The 27890-nt window shown below is 34.6% G+C and overlaps 1 protein-coding gene across 1 annotated transcript; it reads right to left on the bottom strand.

The window, feature by feature from the left end:
• Positions 1-1572: 1572 nt before the first annotated feature.
• Positions 1573-5741, bottom strand: LOC143042042 (uncharacterized). Its single transcript, XM_076214276.1, has 3 exons — positions 5239-5741; positions 3876-4135; positions 1573-2085 (listed from the first exon to the last, which is right to left on the bottom strand). The coding sequence occupies exons 1-3, from the start codon at positions 5669-5671 to the stop codon at positions 1948-1950; spliced, it is 831 nt and encodes a 276-aa protein (XP_076070391.1). The 5' UTR covers positions 5672-5741; the 3' UTR covers positions 1573-1947.
• Positions 5742-27890: the final 22149 nt, after the last annotated feature.

Below are 27890 nucleotides of genomic sequence, written 5' to 3' on the forward strand. Positions count from 1 at the left end.
TCCACGAAAACCACGAAAATTGGTACCCCACGAATAAAAGTACTTTCACAGTACTCCAAACTAGAGACCAAATTTCTTGGAAGTTAACATCGATAGATAACTGTACAGCCTTCAACAATGAGATAATCCTATATAGTGATGCATAGCTTAAATGGTTAATTAACCTCAGCAGTTTCATACAAAAAATGCCAAAAACTTTCCGCCATGAAGAAAAAAATATATTGAGTAAAAAGGGACACAAAAAAAGAAACTAATTATTAAAAGGATACTAATTAGGGAGCTACCATTTATTGTTTGAGGGGGGGGGGGGGGTGGCTAGTATGAAAAATACCTTTTTATTTTTCACACTTTCATACATAAATTGTCATCCTGCCTCTTTTTTACTCAAACTCTTGTCCTGACTTTTTCAATTTCATACAAGCGACACTATCCCCATAAAAATTGAATGGAAGCTCTGACAAACTAGAGACAATTGTTACAGAAAGAGCCGCAGTTAATAGGGATTATAGTGAACCTGTTATTTAAGTAGCTATCGGTATTGGTTTTTTAGAATGCAGTGCAAATAATCATTAACATGGTATTTTTTGTTAAAGTGGATATCTGCATGGGTAATTTTCCAGGAGACAATATTGTAGATAGGTATACACTTCTGAAACAGTTTATTTTTTAAATTGAAAGATATTTTCCTGCCCATAATTATGAAATTAAATTTCAGGTCAGAATGAAACCAGATAAAGTCTGTCGAGTGTTTGGTGCTTGTGCTGTTCTACATAACATAGCTTTAACAAGGAATGAACCTTTGGAAGATGTTTGTGGTGTACATGTTCAGCAAGACCAGCCAGTGCAAGTTCCGAATTTTGAAGGAGAACAGGATGGTAGACACATTAGAGAGCATATCGCAAGAGTTTTCTTCAACTGAAATACATGTTTAATACACAAGAGTCTTTATTTTTTCATCCAATATAAAATTGTGATAAATAATACAGGTTATTTTTTCTCAAAACACATGCATTCGACATGTCAGTGAATTGAAGGCTTAGCAAATAATGAGTTCATAAATACATGCACTTGCGGTAATATGAGTTATTGGCACTACGAAGTGTCGGTTGTCACGCTATTTTAAACATCATCTCATTGTTAATTGTACACTGAATGACATTTTACCCCAAGTCTTGATTAAGGTATACATTTAAGGTCATCCTTTGGAATTTGTTCGTCCAATCAGTGAAACCCTTGTCGCAAAGTGGGTCTTCCATATACTGTTGGGTGTGTAAATACGTCGGCACATCCGGTTGGAAAGGGGATGTATAATCTGATTGCGTTGTATGGACAAGTGTAACGCCATGCATATTACAAAATCGTGTGAGGGGTCTGGTTATACATATTGTACTCTTTGTTAATTTTTTCTCATCATGAACATGCATGAAATATTTGCCACTGGATGTAAAGCAAACGATATGAACGAATATAAACATACCAAATAAATGCATAGCCAGAATTAAAACAAGAGTACACACGCTAAAATATCTAGCCTTCTTTATTAATCATTGATGTTATGTGGATAGTCCTTAATATAGAATAGAATAGAATAGAATATTTTTATTTCCAAAATTACAGGGGCCATAAAGGGCATAAAATCAGATACGATTGATTTACATAATAAAGCTATATTACAACTGTCACATAAACTTAACATTAACCAAGAAGACTAAACATCGACCAATGAACCATGAAAATGAGGACAAAGTCAAATGACACCTGCCAGTTGTACATGAACACCTTACAGTCCTTCCATACACCCAATATACTAGACCTATTGCTGATAGTATCTGAGATATGGACTTGACCACCAAAACTTAACCTTGTTCACTGATCCATTAAATGAGGTCGAGGTCAAGTGAAAACTATCTGGCAAAGAATTGTTAATTGATAAGAAAAATAAATATTTTAATTCATTAAAAGTTGAGAAAATGTTAGTGGAGTATTCTCTTTGTCTTGTTTCATTAACTCTAGCAACTCTATCTGAAGGTCTAATTTCTTCATCTCTTTTGTCTGCTTTGCCATTTCACCCTTCAAATACAGTACCTGAAATAAAAATGATACATGTAGATCCATATGATTATTTTAACATATATCTTTATATGTGTCTGTATACCTTACAACTCTTGTGGAATTTACAGAAGTATTGCATGAAACTGAGATTTCCAGATAAAGTGTATGACCTGTTGGACCTATGCTTTGGCCAGAAGCTGGAAGACCATAAATTTTAAATATTTATATTAGAAGATTTTCATAAAGATGTTGATTTTGTGTAATTTAAGATCAGTGTTCCAGCTAGGCCGTTTTCAGAGGGCGCGGCGCCCGCCCTTTTCCGAGTGGCGCCCTGTGCCCTTTTTACAGTTTCCAGGGCGCCCTGCCTTTTTTGAAGATCGATTGCATATTAATTTGCGTATTGATATGATACGCTAATTACTAAATTTTACCTGGGGAAAAGATTATGACTTTGTTTACCACCCCAAGCTAATCAATGGTTACAACTGGTGTCATAATCTGTTGTTATAGGTAATCCGTTTATCGGATGGGTCATTAATGATCATCAACATTAATTCGTTCAAATCGAATCGGTCAGTTGGCAATTATCTTTGAAGAAATGTGCATACAACAACTTGGGCACAATTTGCGATGTTTACGTACCGTAGTTTCATGGAAGAAACGTAATGACAGAAAGTTGGAAAACCATTATAAACTCGTTGAAGACATTGTTTTACTTTTTTTCTGTAAAATAAACAGAAAATTCAGACGTATTTGTCATTGACTGCCTTCATTTTTGATACGAAAATAACAAAAACTGTCCATATTGTGATCATATTTACGTACTGTTTATAATCCTCCAAAGAAGGAGCACACCCGAATAAAGAAAGATAACTCAATCTGATTTTTTTCCTAGCATTTAGTAACCCATTTACATATTCTAAAATGTGTCTCCATACTTCTTGCTTAAGAATATATATGTTTAGGTATTTATTTTGAGTTATGGGAAAAGTTAAAGAGGGTCTTAGTAGCAGTGTTGGTAGGGTGCCTTGGTCATCTTTTTCTGTATTCTTTATTTTTGATACTATTTTTCACTGTTGCTTTATATCCTAAAATTGTGAATTTACTGAGCACAGCTGTTTTGTGATGTATTGCCATCAAGCACAGCAGGGGTAGAAAGGTGAAACTGGTAAAATGTGGTAGACCATAGAAACAGTATGAAACAGATCTCCTTTCAAAACATACTGCATATAAAGTTCAACTGTGCCAAGCAATGATAAAAAAAACTTGTGTGACAAGCTGCTTGACAAGTTTTTCAGCCTTAAAAGTAGAAAGATAGAGTTCTATATGGGCTAAAGATGTTGTTCCTGTATAACCTGTGATTCAACGAATAAACACAAATGTTTGATTAACATCTTTTATTAAAATATGCCCTTTTCATATTATCATATCGCGCGTTAAATGCCCTTTTTCAAGATTGGCACCCTGCCCTTTTGAAAACCTAGCTGGAACACTGAAGATCGATACACGGTCTCACAGCATTGCCTATACCAGTGGTAGATCCAGAACTTTATGTAAGCGGGTACTGACTGACCACAAAGGGGAGGGCATCGACCGGGCCCCTAGCCCCCTGGATCTGTATCTGTATGATACAAACTAATCGATGGGGACCCAAAAAGTCAACTTTTCTTAGTGTTGATAATTGAATTTTACCTTTTTATTTTCCCGAGTATAATGACAGTCTTGAAACTAACACCGAGCCATTCATTATAAGACAATAATATGTTAATCGATTTTTATTATTTTGGATTATTTCTAAAATAAATGCAAATGTGAAATTTTACCTGAAGCCCATAAACATCATCAGCAGTTGCTTTCCTTTTCTTTGGATTTTCTGCTTTCTGTGCTGTTAGAGTCCCCAGCTCAACTACTGCAGCTACTGGGCGTGGCACCTGGATATTTACAGCCGGTAGAAGCGATATTAGTGGTAATGGCTGAAGAATGGATTCAGATCCAGATTGGGAAAGTGGTTGGCTTGGAGGGGTATCAAACAGGTCCTGGGAATTACTTGCACTCTCCTCTGGCAATGCTGCTGAGTTGTCATCTAGAAAATATAATAAGGAGCTTGTTATTTTTATAATTATCATGATGATGAATAGACGTGTGTCTATTGTTAAATTTTCTTACTTAAAGAGAGGTTTTTTTGTCAGACATTCTTTCTTTGCTTTCATTGACCTAGCCTGACAAACCATATGCATCAATGACAACCAAAACGAGACGGTCAGTAACAAAACTATATATCATAAGACAACTTCTGTTCACAATCTCACTCGCTGTCAAAAAAAATAATCTTTACATTGCTTATTGTTAAATGAAAATTGCTGGCCCATCTACATTTTACAGTGTTGATATTGCGTCCCCTTTGGTATATTTGACAAAATAAAAAGGACCTATTCCAGTGGCACTTCTGTGCATACATTTCTCACTGTATAGCCCTCCCCCTTTTAATTTATCCACATTTTTTTCACTCATATCCCACAAAACTTAACACCATCTCTATATATTTATTTTCCAAATCTTGAACGATCAACAAAAGATGATTATTAAAATTGTTAAAATCTTGGCCTTTACGAGCGTATGCCACGATCGAATTTAAGGTACGGGTTAGCCAGGGTCCGAGAAACATCGTCCTGTCGGCTACAAATCAAAGGGAAATAACAGCAAGGAGGTTCTTTCGTGGATAAACAAAAAATTTGAACTGAACATGTATTGTTCCAAACTATCACTACAATATTGTCAAAAGACAATATTTGAAATCATTCATCGCTAGAAAAATGTGTGTCATGAGGTAATAAGGCTCAAAAACAAATATGTTCATTAGCATGCTGAGCGTCTTTCAAGGTTAATATTTAGGACGTAAATACTAGAATGCAGACGACATAAATAATTGACAAAATGAATTGAAATACTTATATTCACTGAGTAAAACTGAATATAGCCGAATGCCATTTAAATACTAAGCTTACACATTATTAAACATTAATAAATCAGCTAAATACCTGTCAAATTTTTATGACATGGTATAAATAATCGGCGATTTTTTTTTAACACAAAGTTGCATGAAATCGAGAGAATAATTAATAGCATTTAAAGATTTATTATTTTTACATATTCACAAAAGAGTATAAATTAGTTACTGATACATACCAAGTACACTTTCAACTCCTTCAAGACCTTTGAAAGAAGCTGAGTCTTTACAAAGGTCTATTGTTCTTTCAATGGCCAGACTCAGTTTTTTTGGCTGTGGACCACCACCAGTAGCCCTCTGCTCCTTGTTACGGTTGTTAAAAACCTTCTTAGCCACCTTCTTGGTGTTAGCCCACTTGTCTTTACAGTCTTTGGGAGACCTGTTGGCAACACCCAGAGCACTGACCAAGATGGAAATCCTGCTCCAGACAGCAATCTTTCTGGAATTGGTTATACCATCCCCAAACTTTTCATTAATCACTTTGTAATTCTTTTGCACTTGATCTTGAATTACATTTACTTCTTCTTGGGTGAAGTTAGGTTTTCTGTCCCTTTGTGTTTTAGCAGAAGACTTGTCAGCCATGTTGAAGTAAATATTAACAAACCAATGCATTGTGGGTAAAGAGAATAATCTCTAAACTTTAGTTAAATATTTAACGAGTGGTTAAATTATTTAACGACGGCGTTAAACCAAGTTGAACAACACCATTTTAACCATGGGTTAAGTAACGATACGTTAGAGTATTTAACGACACGTTAAATTTAACGCTTACGTTAAGTTAACGACAAGTTGAACAACCGGGCCCAGGTTGCCTTTTGACCACCAGATATAAAATTGCAGTGGCAAATTGTAATTTTAGTGGCTAGGAATTCATGTCGCCTAAGAAATTTGTTATGAAAGTCTAGTCAGTAGAGCTTATGAAGACTACTGAAAAAAGCTTTGAACTTTCGTTATGAATCTTAAAGGTTTCCTTTTTAAATGATTTAGATCCCTCAATGGAATCTGATTTGCCAGCTAAATCAGGAAGGCCCTGGCAAAATTTGCAGCTCATTTTATTTTCAAATTCATTATAGATCAGCAAGGGTAACTCTTTTCCTTTATTTAGCCAGCTGTTTTTAAATTTTCCTATAAATTTTCCAGTTCGCCTTGAATTGTTGCCGCGATTTTACGCTTAATCGTAACATTATATGATGTACTTGACTCTTCAGAAGCCCGAAGTTTCTATAGGGGAACTCTCCGCTCCTTCTTTTGTTTCTGAGCTGGTGAAACATCGTTGTTATAGGTAGTTGTATTGAAAATGCGTACAGCAACATGTATTGGTCCCGTAAAAACTTCAACAAATACTTGACTTCCCAGTTATTTTAAGCGCTTTTAATAACCCCGATAAGATTAAGAATGCTTGGAATCATATTCAAGATTTAGCATACATTCAAGCACTCTAATGACTGTGAATAGAACTTAATAGATATATCCTGAGGCAGGTTGATTATCCGGAATTTTATGGTCGCCAGGTCCAAATATTACTAGTCGCCAAATGGCAACCAACAATGAAATTAGGGTCACCTGCAGTCTTTATAGGTCGCCCAGGCGACTGTTTTAATAGCCTAAATTGAGGGCTGCGTCGACAAACTTATGAAGCTTCAAAGTACGTTGATTTTGTTGAACGAGGAATACTGCTTTCTCAAAAGTTGCTAATACAGGGCTATGAATCAATCAAATTAAGGTCATCTCTCAAGAAAATTTACGGTCGCCATCATGAGCTGATTGGCCATTATGACAAAAGTGTGTCAGAAATCATATCTGATATTCTTCCTCAGTCATAATAACCTTCCATCATTACAGAACTGAACAAAGAAATAACACGACGGATGCCGTATACGGTGCAGGAAATGCTAACCCTTCCGGAGCACCTGATTTCACTCCCGGTTTTAAGAGGAGTTCGTGTTGTTTCTTAATTATCATTTATAACTGTTGATGAAAATGTCCTTTGGTTTTGTGAGTCTTCGTTTACTCATTGTTTTTGATTGTTATTGTCTTGGTTTTAATCGTTATTTGTTATGGTCGATCATCTATCCATGAAAAAGCTGCTACTATACGTCACAGGGGTAATATACATACAGTTAATAAAAAGAGAACACAATAAAAGTTTGGAATTGTCGTTTATTTTAAATGAAAACGTCAAAAGTTGTTATATAAAAAAGAGGATTATACCTAGTGAACATTACAGATTTATTTCCACCTCGGAAGAGTGACAAATGAAACAATGGATAACAAGTTGGCTTAAACAGTCCTTCGAGTCTGCAACCACCTTTCTAAAGGTGACGTTAATAGGGGATGTATCAAGATCGTTTTCCCGTCCGGTCAGAATAGGGACATTATATATGATGCTTCGTGTAGAGAGCATGTTATTTCTACGTTAAGAATAGTTCAGCACTAATCTTGAGTATCTGGTTTAATATACTCTATAAATGCTGATTATTTGCATCTAGATTTTAACTCCAAAGAGTTTAATATATCGGTCCATGAATCTTTCAATAAATCATTATTCGATATTTTCGGTTAAAGATCAAAAATAAACTTTGTCATGACATTATCTTTATATTGCATGATAAGCAAATAAAGTTAAACATTCTTATATTATTTTATTTGATTTCAAACCCAGACTTAGGACTAGAAGTGTTTTTCATTTGTCATTTCGGAGCCTTTTTAGCTGACAATGCGGTATGGGCTGTTCATTTTTGACGGCGGTACGGTGATCTATAGCTGTTTTTATGGGCCAAATGGTCTCTTGTGGAGGGTTGATTCACTGGCAATCATACCCCATTTCTGATATGTATATTACTTATTTATGTGTGATAAATTTCTCCAGAAAAAAATACATTAATATATACAGACATGTTTTATTTCCACTGTATAATTCCCTCGGTGGCTCTGTCATAGGTGTTAAGATCTTATGAGAAGTACCATCTATGCATCCTACAACATTGTCTATTATCGGCCACCTCCCTCACCAGTTTCTCAAATCCTGTCGTACTGGACAATGGATGAGTGGGAAACAACTTCCCATATCGGTATCCACATGGTGTTCACAATCCTTTCAACCGCTGATCCACTGATTTCAAGTGTCAATGAGAGAATTGTATATTTAGGTTATTGCCGCAACCAGATCAGGGTCAGTAGTATCACATTTGCAAGTGTTTGCCAATGACACACCAACGTTATAGGTCTGCATTTAATTTGACACCAATGTTGCTAACTCTTGGATTGATTCGACTATCTCTTCCGACAATATCCAGAATTCGTATGGTCTTATAATCAAACTCCCGTACACATAATTTGAATTGTTATACGATAAAAAAGATCGTAATTGATGAATATTGGTAAACATTATCCTTTGTAGATTATATATATATTACATGTAAGTTTGTGTCTTACACTTATATTCTAGTCTGGACAATATTTACCAATAGTGATATAATAACAATAATAAACGAACAAGATAAAATGAAACAGATTGGGATTCCATACCAGCAGCCGCCTTGGTGTGAAAAAATTTAGAAATATACTTTTCTCCTATACTAACTTCAGCAACGAAATTGTTCAAGGTTTTTACAGGGATAACCTTTCCGTTATTGACAGCTTCTTGCCGAAGACCGCTGACACATTTAGGTTACAAGAATTTTCAATGACTTGTGCATAATCTCTTTCAGTAGCTGCTACCTTAAACTCGGGTTGTGGACTATAGTTTTCTTTTTCACACAGACCTCTTTCAATGTCTGTCTGATAATTGTTTTGCAGCTGATAACATGACAATGTCTAATAATTGTTTTGCAGCTGATAAAATGACAAGACTGCAGCATCAATTTAAACTTGTGTCCACCAAAACAAATATTTCAGTATGGCATTACATCCTTCAGAGCTGTTACACTAGTCTATATTAACGTAGACGCGGCACAACCCTAATACTGATTAGCATTCATACTGCTTAAAATTTCATGTAAACTGTAAACTAAAAATATCTCTTTCTCTTTCCATTTAGTGTTTTTAACTGAATAATCATAGGTTGATCTGTTCCGACGAGCATAGTTCTTTCGAAGTCCATGTCAGTACGGTATTGACTAGGAATGATTCCCTTGAGAATAGACAACAACTATATTATGGTCGTCTTGAATACCTCTGTAGGCATGTGTGACGAATTCATTGGCATGTCAGATTTCTGTGACAAAACACTTGGTACATTTTCCTTTCGGAGGAGAGGTTTAGTACCGTTGCTTTGCCAGCGATGAGATACAATACCAAGTAATCTTAAGACAAAAACTATTTTTTGAATTCTTTTGTTGATACTTTGTTGTATATTTTTGTTGTTCCTTTAGCTATTCAACTAAAACTTACAAAATAAAGGAATGTGGTACACCATAGCTGGTAGACAAAAACAGATGTGGTACAACCCTAAAATATACTTTTGAGAACAGTTTACTATGTCCAGCAAGAAAAGTTTTAAGGTCTAGCATCTAATAGATAAATAAACATGATATAAGTATGAAAACACAACAGAAAATGTTGAATAGAGATGGATTTGGGCCCAAAGATTACCGAGCTTCTTTAGAAAATAAACCCTTACAATTAAAACAAAACAGATACAAAGGGCCCTTTCTTATTCAAACGCTCATATATATTATAACAAAATTGATAAAAAAAGATATAAAATCAATATGAAAATCATGAAATCAAATTATTCTAATAACCTTAAAACTAGGAGCAGAATAAAAAAAGGTAGACAAAACAATTTCCTCTTTTTTCCCCTCTAATTTATGACAAGTGCATTTCTGCATAGGACGAAAAACAAAGATAATACTGTTATATTAGTATTTATTTGTTACATTTAAAATTGATTAATACTGAATTCTTCACATAGCTGTCCAGTCAACTCTCTGGTTAGGATGCAACACAGCACGACTTTATTTCAAATGAAAACTAATAAAAATAAATTTACATTAAAGACCTAGAATAACTTTATTCTGCGTACAATAGACGTATGACTACATGTATAATAATATATGAAATAAATTTATTTTGAATGTAAAGTTATCTGCATGGTGAGGCTGAAACACAGAATGAATTTAATCTAAATTCAATGTGATTAATGAATATAATAAAATATCATTGATTTTGAAAGTTTAATTATCTTTATGGTGAGGCTGAGACACAGAATAAATTTATTCCACACTCTCAAGTGATTTATATATATGGTATAATAATATACAACTCGTCTAAACATTAAACCTACAATGTTAGATCTGTAAATTTGCTTTCGCAAATTTTTGGTTCTTCCCTCGCCGGGATTCGAACCCATGCTTCTGTGATATCGTGACACCAAATCGCCTGCACTGCAGCCGTCCTGCTAGGCCACACGACCACCTGGGCTCTCAATAAAAGAACTTTCGCTGGCCGTGTGTTACCTTTCCTCGTCAGTTTTAATCTAGCGGCGTACTACAGTACATGATATATAAGGCATGAAGATGTTATTGTTACAGATCAGCTAAATTATCTATAGTAAAGGATCCTACAAATTAATGTAATATACAGTCACAGAAAATTATTATATTTATAAGTACGTCTGAGTCAGTGACAACTCTACAACAGATGTATCCATCAATGATGGTGATACATGGCTGTGTACATAATGTATATACAACTCGTCTAAACATCAACCCAACAATGTTAGATCTGTAAATTTGCTTTCGCAAATCTATGGTATAATAATATATATGTTCCAGACCATCTGCATATTTGAACCGTACGCGTAATGTCGGATCGTACGAGTATATTCATACGGTCTAGTACATGCTGGACCATACATGTTTTTGGACCATATGGGCTATTTTAGACAAACATTTATCAAAAAACTCTAATTTACAAAATAATAATCTTACAATTAGATGGATAAAGAGATAAATGAACATTTAATCAATTGAAATTAAATAACTCTGTTTTTAGTTGTCTATCTATATCCTATTTTGGCACTCTAGCCCCGGGTGACACTTTCTGTCACTTTCTGTCACAATGCCGTCAGGTTTTTTTTCCATTTACCTGTTCTGTTTATGCCTGTTCCTTTGCATTTGCATCTCTGGCTTGCAAGAGAAAAGCTATGGTTTTTTTTTGCAGCAGCAGGCAATGGAATTCTTTTTTGTTTTCCAATGTCATGAATGTTCTGTTTCAATTTTGCGTGTCAAAAGTTCTATATCCCATATCATAACAATAATTCAATACGCCAGATTTACATAACAATTTGTACAAACTTGCATCTTTACCATGAATTTCACCAACCCTACAAAATAACCGTGGAAGATCCCCTAATACCCTATCAGCAACTGGCATTCTCACAGTAACAAAGCTATTTTTCATATGTTCTCATTGAATTTTTGATTTTTTTTTATAATTTCTGTCCAGTATCTTTCGTATTATGTCGCGAGTCATCATTTGTCCGTCGTCTGTTGGCGCAGTAAAATTGCTGTCCTCGGGAGGGTCAGCTATAATGTCATTTAGTATCATCAAATCATCAACCGCCATCATGTCGGAATCCCGCTGAATCACTTTTCTCATTTATCAAAACATTTTTTAGTTCTATCAGTTTGCTCACAAGTAAACCGCTGGTTTGACGATCTAGTAAAGTTCTTAATATTCTGAAACCTTTTCTTCCCACGTTATGTTTACTTCCCAAACTTAAATTCAGTGAGCAATATAAATTTTCATGTTCATATAATTCTGGATGGCTAAAAACAGGAGATTAACAGACTAATTTAACACAAATTTTTTACATAGTTTTTATTCACTTTACAATGGAAATTATATTCATCCGAGATATTAGTTATGTTGATCTGTAATATGCATTTGTATCTTATTAACTTAACTACCTTCTTAAAATCGCACAGACCGTGCATTTAGTCTGACTATGCGTATTTTGAAAAAGACTCATCAGTGACCCTCAGTCAATAGTTAAAAGGTCAAACAAGTTCAAAGTTGAAGAGCATCAAAAAGACTCTAAATTTGACAGTGTGATTAAGTAAACCAAAGAAAACAATACGTTGAGTTAGAATGACCACAGAATTTGTTGTATTTACTTTAGAACCAAGTTTTTCAATAACATGGGCCATTATTGAGACTACTTTAGGGCATTTTTCGTAATCTTGATTCATAAAAGGAAAATCATCAATATAATACATGTAACAACATCTGAAGCCATTATGTCGAAACAGGGCATAAACAGGTTTCAACACTTTTGTGTAGAGCCTTGGAGCGGAAGCAATACCAAATGTTAAAACCGTAAATCTATGTCAATCAGTAAAAGCATAGATATTTTCGGAAAATTTCATGAATTGAAATGTGTTAAAATACCCGCATCGTTCCTGTCAATGGAACATCAAAAATCAAGAATCAAATCTCAATCATATATGTTACCTTTCCCTGCTTAAAACGATGATATTCAATAAATTCATTCAATTTTCTTTAAATTGATGACTGTCCTAAGTTTATTTTTTTTCGGCACCAGAAATAAATTTATAGTTTTTTTTACTTCCTCGTTTCACTCCTCCGTCCGAAAATAAAACTTGATATCGTAGAAAAAACCAAACATAGTACAGGGTTGTGCGTTTGCTACAAGATTGCCTTGAATTTAACATGTACAACATAAATATACAATAGCCATACATAAATGAATCAATTTTTACCATACACAAGTCGATGATAAACGATAAGGTTACATATACAAAGGGTATAGAAAGGGGTTGGATGATGTGGAATAGTATACCAAACTGACGTAGTTCGCATTGATCAAACACACCGTAATTCTTCCATATATACCGACTGCCAAAATCGTCTATGCAGAAAGGAATTGAATGGGTATAACTCCATCTCATTTATATAATGAATTATAGAAAGACCGATATATATAAAACAAATGGCCGTACAGAAATGTATTTACACTCTTCCATTTTTATGATTTTTTCAAAAAGGTTTTTACCTCTAAATTTACAAGTTCAATTTTTTTTTCAGTACAAACGAAATAGCCTTTAGTTTATTGTACTTGTTTCTGTAAGAATTCTATCTTATATCCTTCGACATCATCTAGTATCCATTTGTCAGATGTAATTGTTTTCCAGAATTTTTATTTAATTTTCTTTTTCCTTTCTAATAGAATTGACGTCTTTTATCGTTTTGGGTGATGGAAACCACGTCCCCTTCCTCGTGACCTTTTCTGACGTTGGCCTCTCAGATAAGTAGTAACATAGATGACTAAGTATAATACTAAGAAATATATATATATGTGTGTAGAGGGAAAGAAAAAAAACACATAACAGAAGGTACATGTAATAGGAAAATGAAAAAAAAAAGCAAATGATAATCCCTAATGAAATGTACATTATTAATTGATAGGTATCATAAAATTGTTTTGAAATTTTATCTGGTTGTTCACCCTTGTGTCGTCTGTGATATACTTATAAAAAAAAACCATGACATGTGCTAGTTAAATGCTACAAATGTTAGGACGTCTCCCTCGATTGATGTAGCAAATAAAGAATCCTCTAGTTAGGTTGTAGTTTTTTTTTTCCATAACGGCAAGTTGTGTCAATTTTTTCCAAATAAATTTAGGATTTAAGGAATTATTACGGCATGTTTCATCATTTTGAAATAAAGTTATGTAATTCAGTTAATAAACGTGTTGAGTTTCTTATTGCCTGTACAAGATATTGTTTGGATTGTTCAAATTTCTGCTGTTTGGATGAGTGTAAGTGATTACCTAATACACAAGATAAAAGATGTACACATGGTGTATTCACCTGGTTTACGATATGATGATCAAAAAGGGGAAACTACATCAACTTTCCTTTGAATACATTACTCGAGTCTGGTATAGTGATAACAATTGAATTTTAAGAATAAAATTCATGATTTAAAATAAATAAATAATTTATCTGAATAGAAGTTTGTACTCAATTACAACGATTGAATGAAAAACAATTGCATTGTAATACTCTACGAATGACAGTCTATAAATATTCAATACACATAGCAGTCTATCAATGGTAACACATAAATATACAGAGTTAATATTAGTCTATCTAATGTTTATCAGCTTAGAGAAAGCATTATGTTTGTTACTTTGGTATACTTGTCTTTGACGGTTAGACTGCCACTGACGCAGTGCCAGTTTTGGGCCGAAGTCTTAGCCAGGGACACCCACTAATCCTATGCGCATCAGCTGATCCAAAGTATCGGTGCTGCTCTTGCATCGGTGATTTGTCTTTATAAGGTTTTGCCTAGAAAATCCACGCTCACATTCTACTTTAGAAACTGGTAGGACACTGAATGGCGATCTCAATTAATTTTACAATGTTAAAGAATTAGTCTTTCATTGGTGTCACTTCTTTTATTAGCTCAGCAGGGCTCAAATGTCTAAAGTTGTTGAAAATTATATATTTTATAGTACTCCATTCTTGTAAGGTGATGTCATCGTCAAAACTGGTGTAATGACTGGTCAGTGTGGACAGTTGACTGGTTCCGTAGTTGGGCAAGTCGGAAATGTTGACTGGAAAAGATGCTGGTTCGAATATAAAGAAGGCCTCAAATATCTGGAATTTGGTCTTTTATGTTGTCAGTAAGAGTTTATACCAGATGAACATCTTTGTCAGAAAGGTGGGCATCTCTTGGTGAGCGGCTAAAGTCTATTCCTTTGAAATTCTCTTGTTCAGTTGTTGTTAGGATGAACTGAGACAGAATTGGCCCAAACGATGGTTGGTCAATGAGGTACTAGGCTGATAAGGCAGTCAGGAACCCGTCAACTTGCAGTCGGACGGTGCTGTAATAAAGCTCCCTCTGTTGCAATGCCTTACTAAGAATTTTGATCTTGCTGAAGATATCACTCAGGAATCGAAGCAGAAAGAGGAACTTGTAAGAAGTCATGTGATGCACCATGGAACTGGCAATTATATCACTGTCACCTTGGTCTGATATGGACTATCGAAACTATGGATCTTCTTAAGTTGTCTAATGCATGGGCCATAGATTAACCATCGGACTTTGTGGATATCTAAAGGATTCAGATGTGGTATGATTGCCAATGAGACAACTCATCACAAAGACCAAAATGACAAAAAAAAAAAATAGTAATAACAATGTAAAACATTTCAAACGAGAAAACTATTGTCTTAACTTATGAACGAAAAACAAATTTGTAACACATAAACAAACGACAACCACTGAACTACAGGCTCCTGACTTGGGACAGGCACGTACAAAGAGAATGTGGCGGGATTAAATATGTTTGCGGGATCCCCCTGACCTGTGACAGTGGTGTAATAGTACAACATAGGAACGAACTATAAAAATCAGTTGACAAGGCTTAACGCGTCAGATGGATAAAAATACAAATGGACGTGGCCGGGTACTTGTACATCCCAACAACAAAAAAACACTAACTGTGCACCACTTATTGCGGACCTGTTTTTGTATTGTTATGAGTTACAATTTATGACAAAAATAAGCAAAGACCCATCGAAACAACATCTGATAAACAAATTTAATAATACTTTTAGATATTTGGATGATATTTTGGCTCTCAATAATGACGACTTCAGTATGTATATTAATGAAATTTATCCTGTTGAACTTACTTTAAATAAAGCTAATACTAACAATGACCACTGCCCTTTTCTCGATCTTGATATCTATATCACTAATGGAAAGCTGAATACTAAAATTTATGATAAAAGGGATGATTTTTCATTTCCTATCGTTAATTATCCGTTTTTAGATGGTGACGTTCCCTTGTCACCATCTTACGGTGTTTATATATCTCAACTTGTACGATTCGCTCATGTATGTAACAATGTTTTAGATTTTAACGAGAGAAATTTATGTATTACTGAAAAATTATTACACCAGGGTTTTCGATATCACAAACTAGTCAAAACATTTGCTAAATTTTATCATCGGTATAAAGACATCATTCGTAAATATATCAACATGCAGACTTCTAATACGTTCAGGTATTTCACATCCAATTTTTTATGGAAATATTCTTTATAAAGCACAAAGGTGTCAGTATTCACCTCAGAAACTTACAAAACCTTTGAATAGACTTATTAAGAAGGGATATAATTACGATACTGTTGTCAAGTCATTAAAGATTGCATATTTTGGCGTTAATATTGAGTCACTGATAAGGTCTTTGCATCTGAACTAAACACATTTATTGTTAAAACAGTTGTTGGCATGACACGGGTTATGTTCTTCTCATATATGTTATGATGGTATGATACTAAACCCCTAACGGGAAGGATTGTGCCTGATGTTCATATGATGAAATCATAATCTTTCAGTCAGTTTAATTGAAGTCTGGAGCTGGCATGTCAGTTAACTGCTAGTAGTCTGTTGTTATTTATGTATTATTGTCATTTTGTTTATTTTCTTTGGTTACATCTTCTGACATCAGACTTGGACTTCTCTTGAACTGCATTTTAATGTACGTATTGTTATACGTTTACTTTTCTACATTGGTTAGAGGTATAGGGGGAGGGTTGAGATCTCACAAACATGTTTAACCCCGCCGCATTTTTGCGCATGTCCCAAGTCAGGAGCCTCTGGCCTTTGTTAGTCTTGTATTATTTTAATTTTAGTTTCTTGTGTACAATTTGGAAATTTGTATGGCGTTCATTATCACTGGACTAGTATATATTTGTTCAGGGGCCAGCTGAAGGACGCCTCCGGGTGCGGGAATTTCTCGCTACATTGAAGACCTGTTGGTGAACCTCTGCTGTTGTTTTTTATTTGGTCGGGTTGTTTTTTCTTTGACACATTCCCCATGTTCATTCTCAATTTTACTAAGTACAGATCTCAGAGTATTCGCAGTTACTGACAGGTATTTCAAAGCCACTAACAGCTAATACAAAAAAATATCTAAATTATCAATCAGTACAAATTCAACACCCAATGGATTTAGTGTACAGACGTCTTTGAGAAGTCAAGAGAAAAACATGACCGTGTGCAATGCCACGATACAGGTATCGACAGATTGACCATCCATGAATGTGTATATGCATATAACAATAACATTTATTAATGTCGGAGACCCGCTTGACTGTCTCCCGACTGAAAAAAAACATGTTAAAACCGTACAGTTCCATTCCCACACTGTGAACGTATGTATGGTCTGTTTTGTATGTGAAAAAATGAATATACAGATAAACTCTCAAGGGTCCTACGTGTCCGTTTGAAACATACTTCGATGGAAAATTATAAGAAATTGCTAAACGAACACACAAAGAAAATTTCGATAGCATTGCACACACTTTATATAAATGCATTTCTAGAGTTGACATATTCAGGGTTTCTTTACGTGTGAACACACTACAATTAAAATCTTGAAAGACATGGTTAAACTGATAATGGAGGCAAAAAGAATAACAAAAGGGTAGAAGAAAATAAGATTTACAAACATGAAGAACAAGTCTTCTGTAAGAATTTTTGGGGTCTTTACAGAAACATTATACAACACCTTTAAGTTTTGGCATGATTTTATTCAATGAGGCTGTTTCTCTTACATTAGTTTGGTCTAATCTTTCGGATTTCAAATAGTTACCTAACTATACCTTTTCATGCATGTGATTGTCGTATGTACTTGAGAATCTTTCCAAACATTAGTTTGGTTTCCTCAAAATGTCTAAGTTTGATTACCCAGGTGACACGTAGCAGGTTTTTTTTGCCAAAATTAGCGGAAAAACTGGCAACAACTTGCACTGGATGAAGCATACGAATTGTACATCAATCTAAATCTAAAACAGTCAGTTAAAAATCGAATTTGAACCTGCTGGTTTATATGGCATTTAGTCCCGTATGCAGAGAATCAACGCGAAGAAATTTAATTGGTGAAACACTAGGGTCAAAATTAGGGTCTCATCTTATTCATGCATGTTAACTAATGCCAGATGTGTGTGATTATCAGGATCAAATGCATTTCTATGAAATTGGTAAGCAGATTCTTGAACACTACATTAATTCAAGAATCCTAAAATTCTACGTATACATTTCATTGTTAGGGAAACATGTCTTGAAAACATTTTAACCTTACCGAGCTTAACAAAGAAAATGAGAGGAAAAAAATGGTCGCATACAATCTGCTATTTAAAAAAGTAAATGGTCCATTCAACGAAATCGAGCCAACAACTCAATATTGTATGCCAGGGCTATACGTGCTGGATGAAAAATTGAACAAACAAGACAGATAAACTAACATGTATACAACAAAGCATTTGACAAGGTATAAATCATCTATAATAAAATCGCTACTAAAGGGCTGAAACCCCGAGGTACTTATAATAATCCAGGTTCAAGAAGAAAATGTGCTTATTCCTCGGAAATTTTTCCATTCTCGGTCAGCGGATGGGGGTCAGAAACCTTGTCATACTTCATGAATTCAGTTTATAGTGCTTCCTACTTCTACCTCGCCATATTTTGTCTTTCCATTATTTTTTTTTTATATAAGACTTCATTGTTATATGAGATAACTAATCAAAGATAAAAGTCTGTCGCGTCAAATATTGAATTAATTCAATTATGTAGTAAGGGCATAGTTGGAACAGCAAATGTTTCTTCATTCAATAATTTCCAAAAAATCCAGTTCTCATAAACAGCACTTTTCCTTGCCAAGGATCGTACAATGTGATCCTTTACTTTTCAGTTGATGGATTAATAATAAAAACAAACGTTTTGTTTTGTTTTGATAAAATATTCAGCTTGAAATTAATGAAAACAATGATGTACGAAATGTAAATCATGAAAGGATTTACAAGTTCATTTATTATTATACTATGAGACTAGTCTCAGTTATACTGCATGCATTTGTGATTTAATGAATACAGTTATTTTGTTTACAAAAAGCAATATGAAGATAAATACATTGTATTCCAGTATTCTACTCTGCGTCAATAGAAAACTGATAAATTGATTATGGCATATAAATATTGTGTCAATTTTTCAACAAACTTTAACATAGTTTGTTCAAATACTTAAAATCATGCGACTAGATAGTACTATAGTAGTCTCAGGACTAGTAGACAACAATTAGAAAAAAAATCAGGGCGAATGTACCCTGGGCAAACAGGTATCAGGGTGAACAGGTACTAGGGCGAACATGAATCAGGGAGAATGGACCCAGATTCCTTTTCTTATATAGGAATATATATTTGGCATACACAATTTAAGCTGTCAGTCTTCAGTTCAATCCCTGCCCACCCCACCCATAGGTTACATATAGTTGTTCCCTTTCATTTCATTTTTTTTTAGTGTTGTCAACGGTTAACCGGTCGAACGACCGAATACCAAAAACGCTAACCGGTTAACCGGACTTTTTTCAATTTTAATAGATTTGATATAAATTTGTATTGAAATCATTAAATAGTTAGGTTTTATTTAAAAATTGTCGTCGTGGTAATTAATTTGACAGATCAATTGTTCAGTAAATTGATTGCTATTGTTAATCATATAAACATAAAATTAATTAGAACTTGTTTCTCAGCTCGGGGCAGGATCTTAAAGAAACATAATTAGAATATATGTTTTTTTAACAGTAACTCTAAATCAGTAATGCAATTAAATTTTACGATTTACTTCATTATTTCGTTTCTGATCTAATGTTGTGTAAACCTACATCTAATGTGCAACCTCCGTCGTGCAAGGCTTAATCTTACTTTGAACGAAATGCTAACTCAAAAATTGTGAAATGCAAACCAATGTGAATGTACTCAATGTATCCATGATAGTACGAGTAACATGCAAACAAAGTAAAGAAACAGGCCGTACGGTGACCTATAGTTGTTAATTTCTATGTCATTTTGATCTCTTGTGGAGAATTGTCTCATTGGCAATCATACCACATCTTCTGTTTTATAATTAAGCATTCAAACTGAAACACTCCACATCATTTTCGGAGACAACAAGTTAAAAGGAAAGAATAATCAGTTTCAGACATATTCAATTCTAAGAGATCAAGAAGTCTTTTTTTTTATTTTTCAATCTAAAGTTGGTACAAACGCTTTTGTTGATACGGTGTAGTTTCAAACTTCGCCAGAAATCCTCACAAACAAGCCTTATAATGCCAGAGGACAAACTTCAATTCTAAAAGCGTAAATTTATGACTTGAATGAAAGGTTGTCAAATTGACTATCATACCTCATCTTATATCTAAGTGTACGGTACTACAAGCACCAACTCAAACTACCGGTTAAATCGGTCGAACGATTATCCGAGTAACCGGTTAGGCAAAAGTGTACGATTTGACAACACTATTTTTTTTCTATAATATTTAATTGTATGTACAAAAAACATTGTAATTACCTAGTGCTACTTTTGAATTGATGTCAAATGTTCCGTTGTTTCTCTTTCCTGTTTTAACGTCGTTTAATGAACTACACACACTGTTCTGACACCGTATAAAAAGTATGCTGCCTAAACCATATCGTCTCTCACTCTCAATGTCGGTCAGGTGTAGTCGAGCATCACACGAGGTGCAAAACATCTGTTGGGCTAAGACTTGAAGCTCGACTACCTGTCTACCTGTCTTCCAGTCACCATTTAGAGATGGGTCAATGGTACAGCTTGCACCAAGTTCAAGATCTGAGTCTTTAGAAAACTGGATAGGTGTTGGCATGCACGTAGTTGTGATCTTCTGTAATGGGCTCATCAACAGGATGACTTACTGATATATTTCTTTTGGACTCTTGAGCTTTGAATTGCTTAACAAATGACTTTTTCGATTGAAATTTTCCTGTTTTACTTCTCCACATTTTGCAGACGATTAGTAGAATGTTTGCAAATTAAGTTTGCATTAACAAGGTAAATTTCGCTGATTTCAAACGCTCGAGTGAATCAGCGTTATTCCACGATTTGAATTCGAGTTGTCTCCCTGTGAACGCAAACCCTACCTTAACTCTGAAAAAATTGTGTATGTTCAATGATCAGTTTTTGAGTAATCAATTTTTTAAATTATATTACCCATCAAGTCAGCTTTTTCAGTCAAAATTTTGAAAAAATGGGTGAGAAATATAAGAATTAATTTTACCAGAATCATTTACATTCTACATATTTTTTTTCTCTTCAAATGTCTAGCATGTAGATACATGTATGTATGTTTTTAATCAATTTAAAAAAAAAGTTGAAATAATACGCATTTTGTTCTTAAAACTGAGAAAAATCACAAATTCACAAAATTGACAATATGGTAAAATTGACTCAAAAAAGCAACAAAATATGATAGAACTTTTTTATATTAACACCTACCTATAGTTTTCTTTAATTAAATTTATTCAGATTGGTCCACTTCATCTTTCTTGAAAGCATGAACAAAAGTTTGATTGTAGTATTGTGATTTTTCACGATAATAACCCCAAAAATAGGTAAAAATTGATGAAAAGTAGGAATATCAACATTGGGTAGTTTCAAATGGCAGAAGAAGAAAAAGAAGTGCACCACCATAAGATTTTTTCTCCGCCAACTATTTTTTTAGTCATATAAACCAAAAAATCTGGTTAAGAAAAAAGTTTCATTCTAAAAATTTTTGGCTGGTCAAGAGGTGTACATGCTTAATACTTTTTATGGACAATCGGTGAATATTTAAAGAAAAAATTATATGTCATGTCATTTATATATATAACCCCCCCCCCCCCCCCCCAAATAACATAATTAATGATCGATCGGGGGCTGTTTGTAAGTACAAGGGATAAAAATCAACTGTCTGTGGAATGATTTTCTCTGCACACATGCATTTCCGGTAGGTAATATTTCAATAATTATTTTTTTTAGAATAAATAATGATTTTGAGGCACATATATATTGGTAACAATAGTATAAATTGACAGGTAAGTAAAAAATAAGTTTTAATAGAGGAACATATCAAACAAAAAATCTAAGGAAAGCAAAAGGAAACACTGAAAGTGAAACAGATTGAATTGCAACAATATATATATGAAGTAAAATGGGGAGCAAATACAAGAAAGGTCGCTTTTTTTGGTAGAGGTTTAGGGAGACACATAATATTTAAAAGAGTAAAACATTAGGGTAGACCACTTTTTGAAATTAAAAGTCAGAGAAACCAAAGAAATCACATTTTGAAGTTGAAAATATGCAAAATAAACAAACATTTCAATAACAAACCACTGTATGGAAACAATGAAGTTTATACAACATTCTCAACTGGTTGTGACTTGAAGCTAAAGATTCGAAAAGTAAAAAAAACAACTTGCCTATTGCAAAGGGTTATCGGGTTATGAATAGTTATCAAAGGTACCAGGATTATAATTTAGTACGCCAGACGTGCGTTTTGTCTACATAAGAATCATCAGTGACGCTCAAATAAAAATATGAATTTAGACTGACTACAAGCACACATATCTGATATAACTTTGCATGTATGTTTAAGTGCCGGTGCATTAAATTCGCTAAAGAAGTGAAGGCACCAATTAAGTTAGAGACAGAAGTGCGTTCGCTGGGTTTAGCTACTGTTATGTTGGCTCAGTGCATGGGATGCTTACATAAATTTAGGCTTGAAAGCAGTCCAAAGGTCCAAGGATCAAAAAGATATGACATTAATGTACGTGCAGTTTGTGCAGTATGGTGAACGGCAATTGCTCATCTCACCTTAATGAGTTCTTAGCAACTCTAAATTTCCCAGGGTTATCACAGCCGTCTTTTAGCGCAATTGAAACAGAGATAGATAGGTGATTGGTGGCACATCGTTCTAGATAAAGAGATGATGATTGCAGGCCAAGAAGAGAGGCGTCTAGCTATTGAAAGAAATGATTTCCACGAAGAAATTCCGGCAATTACAGTTATAGCAGATGGTTGGTGGTCTAAAAGAACACAAACATTCGTTCAATGCAGCTGGTGGTGTAGCTATAATTATTTGAAAAGAAACAAAAAAAATATTACACATTGGAGTTCGAAACAAATATTGCTACATCTGTAACAAAAATGATAGTACACTTCATACTTGCTTCAAAAATTGGGTTCAAGACAGTCAGTCGATGGTGGGTGACATAATATTGAAAGGGTTTCGTGAGGCCGAAAACAGACACGGACTTGGATATATGAGACTGGTAGGGGATTGGGATTCCTCTATTTTTGCTAGATCCAGATAAGTACTAGGTTGGGGACGGTCTGTTTCAAAAGAGGAGTGTGCAAATCACCTTTGTAAATGTTTTAGATCAAACCTAGAAAAATTGGTAACAGATAATCCACTCTATAAAGGAAAACATCACTTGATAAACAAGAATGTGTCCAAAGTACACGGATGCCCCATTCGCAAAATCATTTGCCATGTTCAATGGACCTCGAAATTGGGTAAAAAATCTAATTTGGCATTAAAAGTAGAAATATCATACAATAGGGAACATGTGTACTAAGTATCAAGTTGATTGGACTTTAACTGCATCAAAAACTACCTTGACCAAAAACTTTAACCTGAAACTGGCACTTTCATTTTCTATGTTCAGTGGACCATGAAATTGGGGTCAAAAGTCTTATTTGGCTTTAAAATTGGAAAGATCATATCATGAGGAACATGTGTACCAAATTTCAAGTTGATTTGATTTCAGCTTCATTAAAAACTACCTTGACCAAAAACTTTAACCTGAAGTGGGACGAACGCACAGACCAGAAAACATAATGCCCCTCTACTTTCGTAGGTGGGGCATAAAAATACTCGAGTTCGACTTGTGTGCACTTGGATGTGCGATACGTGTCCGCTACAGAGATCTAAAGGGCAATACAATTGATAAATATAATGCCATAAGAAAACTAACACATGACATAAAGAATTCTGTTCATCATGTTTTTGGCAACCATAGCCAATGTTCTGATTTTTGTCGGGCAAAAAATCAGCAGCTTCAAACTACAAATGATGATAATACATCTCTACAAATATCTACCAACACATCTGAATTAGGTATTGAAGAACAGTTAGTTGACCAACAAATAGATTACTGGAGTGAGGGGCATCTATTTCAGCGCAGGAATAGGCTCGCTTTTGTATCCCGATAGCATACAGTAATGTTGAGCAGCACATCATAAAAGACGTAACAAATTTTTTATGCAGGATTGCTGGAAAATCCGATCGACTTATAAACAACTCCACATCCAATCTCGCAAACATCTGGATGCATATCTGAACCAATTGTGTTGGGGGGCAAGGTACACAACTTCTGCAATCGTGGATCTTTGCATGCTCGTTGCTATGGTGGGGCTCTACGAATGAATTTAGGACCACTGTGGTCTTGTAAGGTTTGGGAGTCATGTACTGGTACTGAGCCAGGTCATCTTTTCCGGAGATTGTATACTCGTTATGAATAGACATTAGCCAATTCGATCAGGCACAAGTCTAAACCTAATATTCAACAGGTTCGATGGAAGAAAAAGATGTCCTGTCTCAAAACAAGCACCTCCACGAAAGCTCGCAAAGCTTATGGTCCAGAAGCCATAGATGTTACTGATGATGTTTCTTCTGATAATCTCGAAAAACTGAAAAAAAAAAGATTATTTCAACTTTCATCTTCACCTTACTGAACAACAACGCTTAAACATAACAAATTTGACAATTTTACAAACACAATTTTGTCTTTGGCATTCTGAGAGAAAAAAAAGAATTACAGCAACTAATTTTGGATCTATTGTTAAACGAAACTCGTCCCTTCTAACAGCTAAATTTATCCGCAATATTCTATACTCGTCACACCAGAAAAGGTATGCTTGGAGAAGATACAACTATTGAAGAATATAAATTGAAAAATTCTAAGGAATCAGAAAATGTTTGTGTTGAGCGCATTGCACTTGTTATACAGTCGCCTCAAATATTCTTGGCTGGAAGTCCAGGTGATTTAATTTCAACATCTTAAGTAGAATCTGGTTTAATTGAAATTAAAAGTTGTTACATTCCAAACATTTAAATCTTTTCCTCTAAATTGAGAGGTAAAGGCAGAAATTTACAATGATCAAATCATGCTGATTTGCGTACAGCTGATATTGCCGCAGATTTTCCAATAGGTAACGAGAGTATAGTCTCCCGTGCGCAACTGGAATTAGCAATCACCTTTGAATAATTCATTTCACTATGGATGAGGAAATTAAATCATTTACCGGGATACACAGTGAATATGGAAGTTAAAAAATTAAAACAACACGTTTAATAATTTCTTGCGTTCGAAGCGCTTTTCTGGATTTACCTTCATCAGGAACGCTCAAAGCCAAACATTTGAAATCCGAAGATGTATAAGTACCGAAACCTTTGAAGAGCTATATGTCAAATATGCCTTAAATGAATAGCCAAATTCATCTAAAGTCAACTTTTCCTGAGGAAGTTGAAACCTTAGCTTCTGAATAATTTCAAAATTTGAAAACGGACAAGTAATGTTCATAGTCTCCAGAGCTGTAAGCCATTGTCTCAAAGGTAATAAAAGCTCTTAAGAAATCAACGTTTACTGCAATTTTGCTTAAGAGTCTTGATTTCAATGCTAGAGTTAAAAACTGGGGTTTCAGTTTATAAGGGGAATTTACAACTTTTGAGGGCTCAAATGCAAATTGTCATTCAAACCATATTTTTTCAATGCAAGGTTACTGTGGAACTTAATGTGAAGTGAACTCATACAACAATTTTTTATTTGTCAATCAAGACTCCCCATGGAGCAGTAAAATTAGTTTGAATTGTAGTATACAAATAATTGATAATTGTAGTGATTTTTGTCATATGTGTGTGTGTAAAAAGGGGGGGGATTGGGTAGACGTAGACGTAATCAAGATTAGAAGGAGGTGTATAAAAATCTTACTTTGTCCAAATAGCCTGACGTTAGTTCGATTTCTAATCTTAACTAAAACAAGAGAGGAATGCAACCGTTCACCGTGCCGTTCACTTAGTAGGTGCAATCCTAAAATTGTAACTTTTCACAGAAACTTCCCCAATTGGGCTCATGCTGATGTGCTAATGGTGAATAACATATGATTTTTGTAAGTCTGTTCAGCTGGGAGCTGCTATGACACCCGGTTCATTAGTTGCAAATTCAACGCAAACGTCTCCTATCTTCAAAACTAAAAAGGGCAAGTATGCAATGCATGCCAAATTAACTGTTCTCTTTCAGTTTTATAATTAAAAGGGCTTATTTTATCCAGGATATCAGGATTCTGACAATATACTTGTTTAAGATTACATTAAAATTCCAATCGTTAGTAGTGATAGACAGTTTGTTGAAAAGAGGAACTATTTACTAACATCACTTTAACTTTGGATCTAAAGCTACATGCAGGTAGGTCCTTTTCATAATATCATAATGCGTACAAATGCAAACAACTTTAGATCTTTAAGTGTATGAAATGTATTAATGTTCAACTCCATATACATTTTAAATACTAGATTCTTATAAGTGTGACTGTTCGTCTTGTATCTTTCGCCCCTCTTTCGTGCATTTCTCAAATGAAAATAGAAAAAATCCTCAAATGTATTTTGAATGACTTTCAAGATTAAATTTTTACCTGTACTGTTTGATAGCAAACCAGTTTCAGATAATTGTTACTTGTACAGGTGTGATACGTGGACTCAGAGTTATAATCTTATAAGCGCAATGCATGACTGGTTGTGGTTACTTCTAAATCTTAGCTAAATTTACATCTTATGATGTTTGCGTGCTTAGTTATTTTATATTTAATGGGACCATTATCTCTCTTCATTTTTGTTTGCTTGCTATTAAAAACATTATTGTTGTACCATTTTAAAGCAAACGGTCTTGGTAGGGTTTGTGTTTTTGACACTTTATTGGACAGTCTTGATTCAGTGATACAAGGCGGTGCTCAGGGTTTGTGCATCTCCTTTTATGACACAAATGAGACACATCAACTTCCTCTGAAAAGTCATATTTCAAATTGTGCAACAGCTAAGGAAATTTGGGTTCTTACAATGTTCTTTTTTTCTGTGACAAGGAAACCTAGCACTACAAACTGGACACAGTTTTGTGTGTCCACCCATATGACTTATCAAACACCCGTAAACCTCTATTTCAAAGCAATTTTCTCTCAAATATGCTTTATATGTCTCAATCCATTTTCTGTAAATACAAATTTTGATGTTAACCTCTTTGGCGTTCAATACAATAGACTCCTTTCGCCAAATTCACCATTTTCTGGTTAATTTTTGCTCTTCTGCATTCATATACAGACATTGCAACTCGAGTTTTCATTCAAGGAAACGATATTACTATTACAACCTTCTTTACATTCTTGGACTTACTCAAGTTTTCATAAGTATCGGGTGACTGGGGTATAGAAATATGGTCACTTGGTCTTCTCCCGACCGGCAGTAAAACGCTTGCCGAAGTGGGGCGTCCGTTTGGCTGTGCGAAGTTCGAAGTCACGTCCGTCAGAAGGGGACGTTAAATCCGATGCCTCGTGTAAAGAGAGTGCCACGCTCTTTGCACGTTAAGAACCCTTGCAACAACTCTTTGAGGGGTCCGTAGGTGCCTGTTGCAAGGCAAAATTTCTGTCCCTATCCAATATACCCTCATTTTCCAGTGGCAGTCCAAATTTCCCCGACCATCATCCTAGATGGCCTCTATTACAACAACCTACCTATTGTATTTATTGTGAACTTGTTCTCGTCCTGAATATGCATGAAATATTTGCCACTGGACGTTAAGCAACCAACAATCAATCAATCATAAGTATCAATAAAAATATTCAATTTCAAAATATTAATATCTATGTCATAACCTCCTATTTGTAATTATATTATTTCTGAGAAAAA

Source organism: Mytilus galloprovincialis, chromosome 8, assembly GCF_965363235.1.
Source record: "Mytilus galloprovincialis chromosome 8, xbMytGall1.hap1.1, whole genome shotgun sequence".
NCBI lineage: Eukaryota > Metazoa > Mollusca > Bivalvia > Mytilida > Mytilidae > Mytilus > Mytilus galloprovincialis.